Source organism: Aulonocara sp. 'chitande type north' Nkhata Bay, linkage group LG7, assembly GCF_057382095.1.
Source record: "Aulonocara sp. 'chitande type north' Nkhata Bay isolate Kocher_YH1m ecotype deep benthic linkage group LG7, A_spYH_male_GT1.1, whole genome shotgun sequence".
NCBI classification, from domain to species: domain Eukaryota; kingdom Metazoa; phylum Chordata; class Actinopteri; order Cichliformes; family Cichlidae; genus Aulonocara; species Aulonocara sp. 'chitande type north' Nkhata Bay.
The window spans coordinates 53,185,693-53,202,516 of record NC_141350.1 but is presented as its reverse complement, the minus strand read 5'-3'; the positions used below and the strand labels follow the sequence as shown (position 1 = coordinate 53,202,516).

The 16,824-nt window shown below is 41.5% G+C and overlaps 1 protein-coding gene across 3 annotated transcripts; it reads left to right on the top strand.

Moving 5' to 3' along the window:
* Positions 1-5,021: 5,021 nt before the first annotated feature.
* Positions 5,022-16,411, top strand: egfl7 (EGF-like-domain, multiple 7). Of its 3 annotated transcripts, none has more exons than XM_086301287.1 (9): positions 5,022-5,207; positions 8,397-8,654; positions 9,209-9,331; positions 10,242-10,354; positions 11,984-12,079; positions 12,163-12,375; positions 14,055-14,131; positions 14,456-14,618; positions 15,870-16,409. In XM_086301287.1, exons 2-9 carry the CDS (start codon positions 8,575-8,577, stop codon positions 15,887-15,889), a joined length of 885 nt encoding a protein of 294 aa, XP_086157413.1. In that variant the 5' UTR covers positions 5,022-5,207; positions 8,397-8,574; the 3' UTR covers positions 15,890-16,409. The 3 variants fall into 3 exon arrangements, with proteins under 3 accessions (XP_086157413.1, XP_086157415.1, XP_086157414.1); XM_086301288.1 differs by lacking the exon at positions 5,022-5,207 and adding an exon at positions 6,354-6,465; XM_086301289.1 differs by lacking the exon at positions 9,209-9,331 and having other exon boundaries at positions 15,870-16,411.
* Positions 16,412-16,824: the final 413 nt, after the last annotated feature.

The following is a 16,824-nucleotide window of genomic DNA, read 5'->3' as shown; positions in this document are numbered from 1 at the left end:
TAAACAGGTAGCCAACTAGTAGAATTGTTCTTGACCCAAGTGGAGCTTTCATACCCTTTTATTTAGTGCATCTATAATCTGGCCTGAACACTTGCTCTAAGCTACAACCCTGACCATGTTAGTGTAAAATTTAAAAACTGAATACAATTATTATGAAGACAGTTTTAAGTCTATAATATTGAAAATTGTAAACTTGAAATGTATCAAATATCCAAACTCAAAACTGTAATTTTAAAAAAGGCTCATTTGTATATAACACCAACAGTTATTTCAAAAACATTTAGATGTGGATCTAAATTGTTACCACTGTGTTCTATACTTAACAACTCTTTGTAAGTCTTTGGAGAATTTAAAATAATGTGGTGTAGAGTTTTACTTAAACAGCATGGTCATTCTTAAAAAAGGCAACTTGGATTTATGGATGTAGCAACAAACCCTGTTCACTGACAGCAGTTTTCAGACATGTCCCTGTCCTCCTTTAGTGCCTGTTGTAATGCACTTTGGTGCCTGACGATCACAGCCATTAATTATTGGGTTTCAGCCTTGATTTGAGGGTCTTTTCTGACACTTTGAATTTATTGGACCATTGATAATGTTGAAAAATGCTATTTACTGTTGAACCATGTCTCCACACATCTTTTTTTAGGCCTATTAGTTGCTATATATCTTTACACACCTTTTCTAGTCTTGTTGCCTCTGCCCCTTTTTGGTGCTGGCCTAAAATTTCTCAATTACAACATTTCTGTTTGTCCTAACAAGAAGACAAAGATAGCTAAGGTAGTAAGCATTATCTGATGATGAAACTATAAGCACGTCAAAATCCTGCCAAAATATCTAGTTTGCTCTTTTCTCAGTAAAATATTTGTACACAAGCAGCATGAATTAGGTAGAATGCCATTCAAGACTTTAAAGTCATGTAGAGGAATCCTAAAGACTTAAGCAATCTCATCTTGTCCTCTAGCCAGGAAAATGTACTCTTTAGAAATCTTTATGAGCAGCACTCTTTGGAAAGAAATTACTATTTTAATGTAATATTCTGTAAAGATCATGCCTATTCATCCAAAGAGAAAATAAAAAGCGCTCCTAACGCTCCTATTTCTGCAAAAGTTTGAAAAAACAAAACAGAAGGTAAATCTAAGAATAGCGGAAAAAAACCCATCAGTAAAACACCAAATACATCATTAGAGCTGGCAATGGTATCGTGGATCTCATATCCAGGACATATTAGCATTTCTCTTCATAAAACATCACTCCTCGCTGTGACACCTCACCTAGGCAATAAATATCTGTGTGTGAACTAACATTAAATCATGCTGGATGAATGGAGAAAATATTTTAGGATTTGTGCGGCTAAGCAATGACAGCACCCACACTTAACACACAACAAGAACAAATGTTGGATCGACTTTAAGCCACAACTAACATGGCCACTGTTCAGAATATCCTCAGAGCAGGAGAATGTGATTACTACGGTAAATAAACCAATCAGACTCACGTGTGTTTCTGGGGAATGTGCTTAAAGTCCACACTGTTGACAGACTGACACAGAGAGCTGGCAGGAGGAGCAAAAAATTACTCTATGAAAAAGAGGCCATAAAAGGGGGTATATCAATCAGGCCAGAAAAGAAACATGAAAGCAACCCTTACAGAATAACAGTATTATTTGACACCTTTTCTGCAAAACAGGGCAAGATGAAGAGATCTTCTTGTGGCTGATCTAACAAATAGTGGTCTTTTTGTTGAAAACACACCAATTCAATTCAGTTCAGCTTTATTTATATAGCACCACATCACAACAACAATTGCCATACATTGTAATGTCAAGACCGTATAATAATTGAGAGAATTATTAGATAACCCCCTGTGAGCAAGCACTTAGCAACAGTGGCAATTAAAAAGTCTCTTTTAACAGGGAGAGGCAAGTAACTGCAACAACAAGTTGGGGGTGATGGAAAAAGAAGAGATCAGAGGATAAACAAATGAATAAAATAAATGAACAAATGTAGACAATACTCTACAGGCCTATGCCCTGTTTCAGAAATTAAATAAAGCGGTTCCCAGATCTCATTTCTAAAGCACGACAGTGAAACCTTTTTCTTTAGAGTTTTTTTTAAAGTGACAACCTAATTAACTTATTTCAGTAGAATAGTGTACCAAATGTGTTTTTCAGTGGACAAATACCAGAATATGCCATATTTTAGGAAGTGATTTTTAAGGAACCATATGGAAGTTTGCAAATTTTTCATGAATTTTTTTTGGGAGATCTCACAGAGTAAATAGAGTCGTTAAGAAGGACTAACACTCGATCAATATTTTCCTGAAACTTGTTAGAACTAAATAAGACAAATTTTTCACGAGATATTTTATAGTTTTGTTGGGTCTGTAAGAGTTCACAATCAGTCTCAAACTATAGTGTGATATAGTCTGGCTCCGGAACAGAGGAAGCACTGAGACCACCAACATGAAGTCATTAACACGATGGTTTTGGAGGATTGCATGCTTTGGCTTTGGGGGTGACAGGGGAGTGATGGTACTAGTGGCAGGACTTGGACAACAGGATGTCCTGCTTGGCTGCTCAGCATGGAAATCAGAGCAGAGACACTGGCTGCACCTCTAGTCTTGTTCAGCAGAATGAATCAGCAGGGCTTTGGCAAAATCAAATACTTCGCAACTCCTCTGTAAATTCCAAGGTTATATTAACACAGAGATTGGAAATAGAGAAACTATGTGAAACTACTGCATCTACATACTGTCATACTGACTATTTAACAGTAAAACCTAAAACACAATCAGTCACTACTTTGGCGTCCCTTTTCTAAAATGTTAGATCTCACCCTAAAAGTGGCTTTTATGTTGATTATGTTGCTCCACTGGCACACGACACTGATTAAGGATGACGCAAGCTTTAAAAAAAACTTGAAGTAAAACTTGAATTTAACACTTGGTAGGAAAAGGAATCGTCTCCACACTTACGTTTCTCTAAAAGGTCTGCATGCTTTTGCGAATGGCCTAACAGACTAGCAGGCTTGCTGGGAGCAACAACTCGCTGCTCTTTTAATAATTTAGATTTTCCTTGACTCCCTTTTTAAGAAGTATCTGATGTGCATGTATTAGCCGTGTATTCTTGTAAAAGTTTGCCCATTACTCCCCATTCTCTGCATTCATACTAACGCAGCTTTCTCCTCAGCACTGATTTGGAATCTGTGTTTTCAAAATGCAAGTAATAAGTTATTGAGTTAAATGAGTTATTGTCGGGGAACAGCTGCCCTCTTGTTCATGCCCCATCCAGGGTCACTGCTACTGCCCTTTAGTAAAATCTGTCAGGCCTTCTTTGACGCAGATCCGTTTCCTGTCAAAGTGAGATTTTTATTGTTCCAAGGGAGCAGGCTCCAGAATCTCACTCCCCCAGCCTTTTCCTGTTTCCTTTTGAAGAGGAAGTGCTGCTTTGCTTCTTTTTTTCATCCCCCCCCCCTCCCCCCACATCTTCTCTGGGACAAATCTGGAACAGTAGCTACATGATTTTGCTTTTGTCAGCCAAGTCTTGATTTCAAAGAATGAAAGTTCCTTAAAAAAAAGAAAGGAAAAAAGAGGCACCCTCCCACTTTGTTACACAAGCCTTAATATACAAACACACACAGGCTAATGCGCTGACAAACAAGCCCACGCTGATTTTTGCATCTTATTCTAATGCGCCCCCTCTGAGCAATCAGAGCTGAAGGTGCATGCTCACCTGCGACCCCAAAGTCAAAGGTTCCCATGGTGCCTCAGCACGTAGGCTCTTTGTTATCGGAGAAAATAGTTCTTTGTATGCTGGGAGGGTCTGATTTAGTCAATATAAGCTCTTGAACAAACACTTAAAAAAGGGCCAAACATCCCCATTGCATAACAAAGAGAAACAAGCCAGAACACAAATACATATTTTTTAAAAATCAAGGCATTTATCATTAGTGCAGAAGGAAAGTTCCGGTTTCTGCCACTTAAAGCTCACCCTAAATGCACACACTGAAGTTGTCTGAGTGTGCACGCACACATAAATGCATGTGCAGCAGAGCAGCTCTGCACACTAAATCCTTCTCATCGGATTTGTCAAAGTTAAACTCAGTTTAAATGAGAAGGTTGAGGAGCCTGTTGCTGATACAATGTCAGCTGCAGCCACCGAAATGCACTTTGGTTCAAATGAGATTCCTATGAACACAGGCAGGAACACATCCAACACGCTCCAGGAGCTTTACAAGACTGAGTGCGGCGATTTAACCCAACAAACGAATGAGTTCTCACACGTCAGGCAAACAAACAAGGATTCAAAAAGTGAATCACAAGGAAGGAATTCTAAAGATGGGAATTCTAAAGTGAATTCATGCATCTGGAAAATGTCAGGAGAAGTTTGGGGTTTGCAGTTTATCAAACTGTTGGTCATTACTGTGGAGGTGGGAGTGAGACATATAAGGGAGGTGATCAGGAAAGTCTCTTTTTTTTCTTAATATAATAATAGTGGTCTGACAATGAGTTACAGGCTACCATTTGTCCCACTGCACTGCACTGATCTACAATGGATGCATGCAAGCAGGGAAAAGAATCTACTTACTTATCATGTAACAAGCTGCAATTTCACAGATTTGATCTGGCAGTGACCTTAAACAGTTGTAAACTCGACTCTACCCTCTAATGGAATAGTAGTAAGTGCTGTTGCACTGGGCCTAGTGCGAGCTTCACTGTTCTCTATATTTGCATAGGCAGCAGGAGGCCGTGAGGTGAGAAGACTGGAGGCACTTGCCGTAAAAAAAAAAACTAAAAATGTCACAATGGACGTGGTGGTGGGGGAGAAAAAAATGCTTCAAAATCAGATTCGCCAAGCGGTTTGAGCAGGATGGAGAGTGTTTGTGCATGAGAGGGGGTTTTATCAGCGGCAAACACTCACAGGAATTCCGGTTTGGGATTGTCCATCCAATTCCTGCGTTCCACAGGAAGCTTTGCATAAAAAGCAAGTGAAATACGCCCAAAGACATTTCATTTGCCGCCAGTCGACTCAGAGGGAGCACCTCGAATGAAGAGCGAGGGTTTTTTAATTCGATGCACCAACGCTAGAAGCTCTTAAAAGAAACTGGCACCATGGAAATGTCTCGTTACCCGCCGGTCCAGCGGCGCGTGCTCATGGCCGCCGCTCAGCCTGCGCGCGCACACGCACCTGACGACCTCATACTGCAAGGGTAAGATTTGTGCCTATTTCAAAGGTCACATTCCTGCAGGTAGGACACTGCATTAACCCGTGTTTCAAAGTTAATGATAGTTTTCACATACTACAAACAGTGGGCTCGTTACTTTTCAGCTCACTCACAGGTGCGCTTCAAAGAAGGGAAATTCGTAAGGCTAGCTAGATAAAACAACCTAATTCAAATTCAGCATTGGCTAGCTGTACTGAGAAGAGTTGCTTAGCAAAATTATCCATGTTGTTGATAAAAATCTATACAGGGTTAAAAGTGCCGCAAATCACAAGAGAGTAGTGTATTTTGCGGATCTGTAGGATCACATAATTATATGTGTTATTGCACCGTGTGTGCTTAACTATCGTATAGAGTAAAACTTCAAATTGGTGGGGTTTTTTCGTTTAAAATCACCAGAGTACATGCAAATACCGAATCACGGGCCTGTACAACTTACATACATTAAAAGAGTAATCTGGTAGATAGACCAGGTCCAACACTTTATGACCTGGATGAAAAAATACGCTGTTTTTCATCAGTGTGGTGACTTTCTGAGCTCATTTCCATTGGTTGGGTAGGGGGGTGGTAGCCATTTGTTTTCACATAACAGGGTTGTAATGTTTAAAGTCTCAATAATAGGTTACATGATTTATAAGTATTGTTGATATAGATTTCCTTGGACTATTTTATTTTTTCAGCTTTAGCAGTTAATTAAAGGATTGGATTATTTTGTCCCTGCAATGAGCTGTTTGCGGAATAGGAAACAGCGTGATTCTTGCTTTGTGCAAAACAAAGAAAAAATATTTATTCCAACAAATGTATCGTTTCACAAAAGCAGTGGACGTATGTGTGTGTGAGACAGAGCAGGAGGAGTGATCCCAGCACCCAAAATCTGCCTCCTTGTGATGGGTAAATTGCTTGAAGGGAGGGGCAGCGTGCCTCTCTCGGGTCTCTTTACCAACCAGTCGGCAGTCGATAGTTTATGAATGAAAAAGCTGAGTAGTCTACCTACTGATGTCACACACGAGTGAACCCCCCCACCCCCCACCCCCAGTGAAGGCAAGAGTGAGCTGCGGGACACCCAGCTGGAGGAGTGGGAGGAGGTCCTACCATCGCCCCCCATGCTCTCTGACAGTCCGAGCTCTAGGACAAACCTGAGTACTGGCGGAGTTTTATCACTGGACTCTCCCCTCACTTGGCGGAATATAAGGAAACTAACTTTTATCAGACCTCCGGCTGTTTCTCTACTACCAGCAGTGTACAAGTGTGTGTGCTTTTTAATTTTTTTAATTGTTTTGCGGGAGTCATCTTAGAGGAGCTGATAGTTTATTGCACGGTTTGTCATTATTCTTATGTATCCATGCGGGCGCCCCGGAGTTTGGCTCGTGTTTAATGGTGTGTCCGGCATGCCCGCTTGTTCTTTGATGTAGGACTCTTTGGTTTTTCTTTGTATTTATTTCCGATTCTCTCGTGAAACCATGCGTTTAACGTGACTCTGTGTGCGTGAGAATAGCGCGGAGGAGAGAGGGTCTCTTAGACTTTATATACAGTGCCTGTAAAACAGCGCCCTCTCGCGGTGAATCTAAAAATGGTCCGATTGCTTTTTAATGTGTCAGTAGGCCAGGATTGATTATGCTTTGAAACATTTGCATGTGCATATACAAACACGGATTAAGTCTCTGGTGTTCCTGATGTACTTCCTGACACCCAAAAGACTTTAAAATAAAGCTGATAAAACTCCAATGTCCTAACCGACATTAACTTTTTGGACAAGTGTTTCCCCCTGTGGCGATCTTCCCCTGCCAGTGTAATGATGCTGAATCGTTAACACATATCATCTTGAAAGTGGCTACCTGCTGCACAGCGTCCTGCTCTCTGAAGTGATTTGTGAATGAATGCAGGGCTTTAGAAGTGCATGTCACGTCTTCAGGCACAAAGCCAGCCAGAGATCAGAGAGACATGCAAACTGTCATCCGTGGCTTAGTGTCACCTCCAGGATAACTGAGGACTCTCCAGCAGGCTTCGGTCCTGAAAACTGGTGATACCGCCTGGATGGATTTAATGTGCTCTGAGAGATTTCCCAGGGGTTTAGTATCGGCTGTGTTAAAACATGCCTGTAGGCTTACATTAGGGCAGGAGCGGGTCCAAGCTGACTGTCATGCACTCTGACAGTCCTACTTGGGAATGGGTGGCTCAGTCTTTCTTTTTAATGGTGTGAGGGTGGATGAACATATCTGTGAAATGAGAGTGCTCTGGCTTTTTTGTCTTTTACCCTGTGACCTCAGAGGCAGGGCAGGTGCAGGTCATCGATGCCCCTCTATGTTCTTATTGGATGCATTCAAACATCTGCCTAGCAGCGAGATCTCCAATATCTTTCCAGAAGGCTTTTCTGTGTCGTTGGGAATGTCAACTGGACATTTAGGGTTAGCGCAGAAATCCAAATGTACAGTGGGAGCAAATGAACTCTTTAGATACATGTTAGGTCTTTATTGCTGTTTTCTCATTGCACCCTGTTGAATAACTTTTAGAAGCATTCACTGAGAAAAAACCCAACAGCAACAACTTTATTTGTGATATAAAATACAAATCAGGGATGTTAAAAGTTGAAAGTAAAAACTGAAAAGAGCTATAAACGATCCATTTTTTAATTGAGATGTTTCCAGATGTAAAGTCTCCCATTTTTATTTGACACAATCGCGTGTCTCTTTTGCCCAGACCCATACTGCTCAGCTCAAGCTGCTCCCTGCCGTACAAATGTGACCACTTTCCAGTTTCAGCTAGTTTTTTTTATTTGCTACTTAATGACTTCCGGGTTCAGTAATCTGCTGTTTCTCAGGCTTCCCCTTTACCTGTCCTCAGCGACCCCACTAATCATAAGTGACAGAGCTTCTCCAGACCCATTAACATTTTCTACACAGATTTAATGGGTGCTAATCCTTTTTTGAAAAGGAGTGCAGAGGCTCTGGTGTGGTCGCCTGTAGAAATCTGCTAATGCAGACATGACACAGCTGACACTGACACCAGAGTCCTTCCCTCTAGTGGTCCATGGCTTCAAAGGAAGTAGGATTTGCTCTGTGGCTGCAAAAGAATGAACTGTATTCCATTTAAGTTTCTTTATTTATCCCCTTGTTCGCATAATTTTTTGTTCCGTTTTATTGCTTTAACACATCCTCTCCCCATGCCCTCTCCTTATAGGTAGCTGGAGTGGTCCTCCTTGAAGGAAACACATAGATATTCAGCGTGAGGAGACTTTGGATTCAATCCACACCCTTCCCCCCGTCACCCCTTCTTCATCCTCCTCTCCTCTTCCCTCCGACTGGCACGGAGAAGAGTCCAAGAGACCCAGCGAGGGAACGTGGGAAAGAGGAAGACGATGTACCAAATACTGCTCCTTTCCTCCTCCCTCTTCATCCTTCATGTGATGGCCACTCCCCAGTTCTTCGCTCACCACGGGTAATAGCTCACTTAATACTCTTCATGTGTTTGTAATGGCCTGTCATTTAGTCAGTAGCTCTGTCCTGATTTCAGCTGCAGATCTCCCCTTTAGCTGTCATTCATACTGTGACATTCTCAGCCAATGTGAATGTATACAGGTTGGTCAAATGACCTCAGTCTCTGTTCCAACTCTTAGATGCACATCAGTATGGGCAGGCTCATTTTGTCCTTTTCAGTTGATTTGTACATAGGCCAAAATTAACTGAAAGGTGAATGAAAGGTCAAGTGGCAACTTGGAGGTCGAAGATCAGCTCTTAACTCGGATACATTCAGGAGTGATTACATAGGTCATTCAGGAGCAATTAGACTCCAATCTGGAATTTTTCATGTGAATTGGGGACCACTTAGGGCTTAAATATCTCAAACTGTTTGAACTTGGGTCTGGAATGACTTAAAAGCTGTAAAAATGTCTCCATTTAAAAACCAGCTCAGCTTCCGGTGCAGCTGGAGCGCCTACAAATGTGCACTTCTGGTCAGTTTTTAACATCAAATCTCACGTCTGCCTTTCACAGGAGAAGGGTGTGCGGCAGAGACCTCCGTCACAGTGTTGTCACTACGACAGAGTCGTTCGTCCAGCCAGTGCACAAGCCCTACCTCACCCTGTGTCAGGGGCATCGCCTCTGCAGCACATACAAGTGAGACAAACTCTCTCAGCCCTCCATACACTGAATCAGCACAAAGACACAACAACTAAATCAGACATCTACAGCTTTTTGGGGGAGAAAAACCAGCCGAACTGCACGGTCAGTTTACATCGAGAGTCAGCCTTTATCTGAAGATGTTTAGTTTATTAAGGAGTAAACAGTGCTTGACATGTTTAGGAAGGGAAAGGGTTAGGAATACAATCATAAATGGATCTTGACTTCACACAAACACACATATACACATACATGTGCATTTTTCACAGAACTGGGTCATGGTGGCACATATTTGGGTAGAATCTAAATATCGGGAAATGAACTGCTTGCCCACAGAGACTGGTCGTGTTTATTTTGGACTCTATCTCCCTCCATACTTCTCTCTCTCCCTTTTTCTAGCTCTGACCCCCCCCCCCCCCAACCCACCCCTACATTCTCCCCATTTTTTTCTCTTTAACTCCTCTTGCCACCAAAATGGAGCTTCACTTTAAAGTATTTGTAACTTGTGTGCTCATTATGTAGACGATTACAGCCCTAGAAAATAGTTCCTTGTTTTGTTTTAAGAAAGCACATCCCAAACGGGTTCCTTTAGCTTTCGGTTCATCACCCCCTGCAAGCTAAACATACCAAGCTCTCAGCAGGCTGCAGCAAAAGCTCTGATTTTCGATACGATCTCCAGCCCCTCTCTCATCTCTGACACACTCTTGGAAGTCAGTGGTCCGTGGTTCAGTATTCCACCAAATTACCATCCTCTCATCAGCATTCCTGCTGTGTGACAGATCCTGGAAAAGGCCTCACAGGCTGAACCCCACACGCACAGACACACACACTTACAGATGAGAGTGATGACAGCATGAATAATTAGAAATGCCTAAACGCTGTGGGTGTCTGTACTTCGTCTCCGCAGGACTACGTACTTGGTGGCATACCGACAGGTGAACAGAGCAGCTTCTCCTTTGCATTTCTACCCAGATTGCTGCCCGGGCTGGAGGAGATTTTACTCTCACAACTGCAACCAAGGTATTTCAGTGGGATGTGATGAGTTTCAGGGTTGTTTACCTCATTTTCTTTCCCTGTGTAGCATCAACTCTTAATAGAGAGTTTAGAAAAATGCCAATTTGTTTTCTTGCTGAGAGTTAGATAAAGAGCTCGATCCCACCTTTATATGTTTAAATGTAATATGAAGCTGTAGGCTACAGCTAGCTTAATGTAGCATAATAATTAGAATAATGAGGAAAGAGCTATATTAGCCCAGTTTAAAAAAAAAAACTGGATCAGCAGAAATTCCAGGAAGTCAAAGGCCCTGTCCAAGCTCCAGTCTTATAAAAAATACAAGTGACAAAACTGCAGTTCCTCAAATGTCCACTTTAGGCTTGCTTTTAAAACTCCACATAGATACCCAAATTTAAATGTTCACATTTAGAGCAGAAATAAGCGTATTTACATCCCGCTACACTATTTGTAACTGATTTCTTACTCTATTAGAAGTGTAAGGTTGGTAAGGCTTAAAGTTTGCATTATTTGGGGTGTGGCAACTTTTAGTGACAACTGTCATGGCTGCCTGCTAGGCTTCATCTCTGCATTTAAGCTCTGTGTTTATGCTCTGTGTTTATGCTGTTTTTGCCTTTTAGAGCATTTTATTGAATTTAAATAATAGCAAATCATATGGGAAGTCATTCTGTATGTTAAAAAGTTGCAGTTACCAACACAAATGCAGAGTGGAGCAGATAGCTTGCTAGCAAGCTCTCTGCAGATGGAATGCAGCTACATTTTTTTTGTACAATATTAACTCATTCACTGCCAGCCATTTTCAAATCAGGTAACTCCCCACTGCCAGGGTTTTTGAGAATTTTACTCATTTTTGAAGAGCCACAGAAAACTGTGTGTTATGATCATATAAACGCTGAACCTACCAAAATGAAGAACAGACTCTCTTCTTTCATCCAAAAAAAAAAAAGCTTGTTTCTACCATTTTCCATTCTTTAGTAATCAGCTGTAGAAGAGAGGTGGGTTCCACCAAAAATGCCTGTTTTGACCAAAAAAAAGGGAGAAAACGAGCTTTTTGTGAAAAATACATTTCAAGCAGAAAAGTGCCTTTGACACTAATATTTCTTGCTTTGTGACACCTCTAACATATAAAATAGTTTTTCACTTCTATAAAACAGAAATAACACTGAGAAAGGTTATGTTTTATCAAAACAATTTATTTACAAATATATGAAAAAATAAAATTCACTGACAAGCTGCCCGAGGTTGTATTCTGGCCCCTCCCATTGAAAAACGTAATTGACGTCTATAGACGTCAATGGCAGTGAATGAGTTAACTGTTTTTTTTCTGAAGTTCTGAGGTGGTGTATTTTTTATTGTTTGTATTAATTTGCTTTGATTTATTATTTTGATGTCGATCTTTTTGTCTCTGTCTCAGCAAGAACATCTGTTTCATCTCAGTGAGAAAGTGAAACTGCATATTTCCTAGAACTTAGACAGGTCACTTGTACAGATTAAAACAAACTACATTAAATTTGACAACAATTAAAATGTTAGAAAGCCAGGCTAGCATAAACCAACCCTTGCTAACTGTGATACCATGGATCCATATACAAGAGTGATCTCTTAACCAAATGATCGCTTCATAAATGTCTTTCACAGCTGTGTGCGGACAACCCTGTTTGAATGGCGGTACCTGTTTAAGACCCAACCAGTGTGCTTGTCCATTAGGCTGGACGGGACACCAGTGCCAAACAGGTACATGTGCTCATACCATTTACCTGCAAAGCCACTCTCGGGTGTCTGCGTGTATATTCACAGTGGTCTTTCTTGCCTGTCAGATGTGGATGAGTGCAGTGAGCGGCAGCGGTGCGCCCAGCAGTGCGTGAACACAGCTGGCAGCTATCGATGTGCATGCAGAGAGGGCTTCGCCCTTGCTGGAGACGGCCGTTCCTGTCAAAGCCTTCCTCCTCCATCTCCTCCTCCTGCCACTCCTACCTCCTCATCACAGAGCAGCCAGGCAACAGTGGGTGTGAGTCATCACACTGATGCAGGTAAATGACCAGGATAGGAGTGTGTCTAATTTTGTGTTACGCAGCAGCAAAGTGTCTGGACAGAAGAGAGGAACATGGCCAGCTTCGCGGTCCATTATTACTTTTGGTACGCGCTATGCCACTCTCAACTCGTACCGTGAGTAATAATGCACTGCGACTGGTGCCGACTCCAGACAGATGTCTTGCGGTCTGGCCCCGTGCGGCGAGACTGGGACCGATTGGGCTTTGATAATGACTCCTATGAGTCCTGTGAGCAAAGCAAACATCTGCCTCTAATAGAGCTCCCGTGCTAATACAGACATATTTTTATCCCACACACTCCATTAGCTCTCTTAAAAAAAGTTTAAATGTTATCTCCTACCAAGAAAAAGTCATTTTTCCCTGTGTGTGCTTACTGTATCTTAGCAACAACAGAAAAATACAAACCCCCCCCTCCCTCTCCATGTCTAGAAATGTGGTCGTTGACCCGAGGATGTTCCTTTTAACTCCAATTCTGTGTCAACATTATCTGCTCTCTCAGAAATTTATGTAACATGAAAGTTTAAAGAAGACGTACCTCATCCTGAGCTTTCAAACTTGGGGGATTTTTTTTGTGAGTCACCACATTGTTAAAATCCAAAAGGAGAGAGTGTCTCCTGTACTTGCAGAAAAAGAAATATTTCTCTGTAAAGTGTGTGAGATTGCCAAATTTCTCAGGCTCTGCTCCAGACTCCCTTCTGTTTATCGAGTTTCACACTGAGCGAGTTTTCTCTGTTCAAAGGAAAGTGCTCGTCTCCGTGACTCGGGGTGATAGATCAGTGGAAGCATTGCTGAGTCTGCGAAAAGGACAGAAAAACACTCAGAGGAAAGGGAAATAAAAAGCCAATATGACAAATTTTTGTACTTTAAGAAAGCAATGTGTTCTGTGTCAGAGGCAAAAATAATTATTGCAATGTTTTTGTAAGATGTCTTTCCTGAGACAGTTTTCTGTTATTTGTGTTCATATGCACATATCAGAGTGATATTATGCCAGGGGTGTTGGACTACATTTCTATGCTGCAGTCTTTACCCCCCCTCTCGCCTGCATTCTTTTCACCCTGTTCTTGGCCAACACTTGTGTTCTCATTCCAGCCACATCAACCCCGTCTGCTGGGGGCCATCGCCAGCTCCCCCTCCCCTTTCTTCTCCTGAACCTCCACCTCTTCATCACCCTGTTTCTCAACTTATTCTTGTCTCAGTAATGGGCCACATCTGGCACAGATCGAAGGCCTGCAGCAGACACATTCCCCTTCGAGTGGAGACAACCAGGCTTTTCCTCACAGTCAAATCACAGGAGGAATGAATATTTGCCTGTATGTTTCTCATGATCTGTCTTTGAGCTTATCTACTGGCTTTTTGGGCCATTCCCCCCTCTGTGCCCTGCATTCCCCCTCTCTCTCAGCAGCCCTGCCGTCTTCTTCCTGGTTTATACTTTGGAGACATTGCAGTGGTCATGAATCATTCGAGGAGGGACTGAAGGGGGCTTCCTAGATGCTCCAAGGAATCCAATGCAATATATACTCTGCATCATTCTCACGCATCATCACATCCATGCCCTTACCCCTCTCTCTGTTCTGCTCCTCATCAGTTTGTTTCTACAGATTCAGACTGAAGTCACCACACTCTGATGTGTATGTCTGCATTTGTGTGGTTTTCTATAGATGGAAAGTTTGGCTTGGTGGAGAATGTGACAGAGGAGGTACAGAGCCTGAGGAACCGAGTTGAGCTCCTGGAAAAGGTACACAGGAAAACTCAAGAACACATGTTCAACCATATAAAAGCCACCTACTCTGATACCTCCCAGTCTGGCTCACCAGGAAAACCTCTGAGCCTTGTGTGTGATCTGACGTCTTAGCTGCTCTTTAATCCCCCAACCAAAGATTTTTAGATATGCCAGGCCTGCACAGTGGCTTTTTAAAACTTGCACGAGTTTACTAAAATCCTTCTCATGTTAAACAATTATAAAGAGCAAATGGATGAATATATAAAATAACGATGTGTAATGGTCCTCATGTGGAACATTTTTCTCTTTTTCCTAACTTCCTCTCATCTCTCTGTTAAGAAGCTGCAGTTGGTGCTGACGCCCTTCAGCAGCTTCTTCCCACTGTCATTGGATGAGGGCATGTCGGAGAAAACCACCTTGCTATCCCACTCTTTCCAGCAGCTAGATCGCATCGACTCCCTCAGCGAGCAGATCGGCTTTCTGGAGGAACGCCTTGGCACATGTGAGTGACTACACAGACTGACCCTTTTTATTGTTCATAAGTTAAAAGCCAGTATTTTGTTGAACTCCATGGGAACTTGGTTTCCTGGGAAAGTAGGATCTGTAACAAAAAAAGTCAAATTAAAGACAAGAGGCCACACAAAATCTCAAATGTAATAAAATTCACAATCCAATCCATCAATATAATACAATCTTGTGCCTCTAATGTAATAAGCTTTGATTATGATGTAATACAGTAAACTGTACAAGCTAAAAATGACACATTTGCTCTTAAAGTTTAACCTAATTAGGCACAGCTGAAGCTCATGGACAGCTATGTTAGACAAACTACGTTGCAGAAATGTTATAATTAATCACAAGTTGTGTATTGGTTATACGGAACTGCAGTCTATCCAACTATCATAAAAAAATACAAACAGTGGCTCTAAAGGAGTAACCAGGGGTTAAATTCAGTTTTAGTATATATATCACTGAATCACAACAACAGTCACTAAAAGGTAAAAACGTATCAATGATACAGAGAAAACCTCCCATGAGCAAGCACATGGAAAAAGTGGGAAGGAAAACCTCGCTTTTAACAGGAAGAAACCTCCAACAGAACCAGGAGCAGCAAGGAGCAGCTGTCTGCCACAGCTGGTTTGGGCTGTTGGGAGGGAGACGGGATGTAAAAGACAATAAGGGATTTTTGGAGAATGGTGTTCTGTTGAAGAGCTGCTGAAACAGCGTTAGCCGTGCAGCAGACATGCCGCTTTTTATTTAAACACTCCAGTCTCTGCTGTGCTCACTAAAAAACACTTTCTTGCTACTGTGCAGCCACACGAGCCCACATCCCATTCGGCTTAACAACCTGCACCGTCATGCTGGTATTTTAAAGTAGATGAAGAATAAATGGCATACAAGATGAAGACAACCAAGTCTTCTATCAAATTTAACTTGTTTTTAACCAGAATATATTCATCAACATTAGTGTAAATGTTTAATTATATAAACAAACTTAACCAAATTTAGATTGATTGCATTTTAATAATAGCTACTTCGGGAATCCAAACACTTAAATAAAAGCATTTGAAACCAACCTCTTTTCTATTCTTTGAAAAGGTCTCCCGAGCCAGGAATACAGTTCTATTTTTTTTAAAAGTATCGTTCTTTTAATGGAAATCCTGTCGGATAGCGCCCAGTGTTTTCAATCATATTTCAAAATCCACAGTTATAAACATACTTGTGGTAAGTCTTTTCATCTTCTTCCCTGCAGGTTCATGTCAGGAGAATTAGCCTCTGAACAGGGCCACCATTGTTCCAGTAAAGTTACCGTCCACGCAAACCTGCCAGACTGGACGTGCCAAGACTGCTGGCATTTGCAGCAAAGAGATTGCAGATGTCAGAAAGTGCCTCGGTCCTCGTTATGCCGTGATGTAATCGCCTCGGAAATCATTTGAGATTTTTACTATTCCTGACAGATTCATTTACTTTTCTCATTGAATCACTGTCACGTTGTTGATTTTCTAACAGTACCTGTGGTAGGGGGCAGTTTCACTATTACACCACCCCAGGAACGTCTCAATTAAACTCCCCTGTTAGAGTCAGAGGTCAAACTTGCTACTTAGTTTGTTTTTCACCAGTGCAGCTTTGTCCCAAAGTGACCTGGGGCATCTGTATTTATGTATTTAAATTATGATTACTTGTAGGTCTGTCTCAGTGCTCCAATAGACATTTATAACTAGTTTTGTAACATTTTGTAATAAAACTTCCTAATCAAAAACACGACTTACTGATTAATGTGTGCAGATATGTGAGCTTGTCTACAATGCTGATGGAAGAGTGCAATTACAAACCTGCTGACCTCATGTGTGTACAGGAAATACTGCAATCAGTGGTAAAAGTATTCAGATACTTCCAGTAAAAGCACACCAGGAAAAATGGGATTTGGAAAAAATATATATATCTACAGTCCACATTATGAGAAATGATGCTTTACATAGATACAGTTTTGTACAATGATTGTTTTCTGTAGATAAATGGGATCATTGCTTTAGAATCAGAAATCATTCTAGAAAATTCATAATTCCCTAAAAGTACATCAATGCAATGTCTTTTCCCCCCTTTTTGCTCCATGAAATTAAAAGGTTTTAGGTCTCAGAACACTTTTTGTGCTTCACAGTGCAACATGTCTGCAAACACGCAGTCAAATGTCACAGAGTTAATGTGGA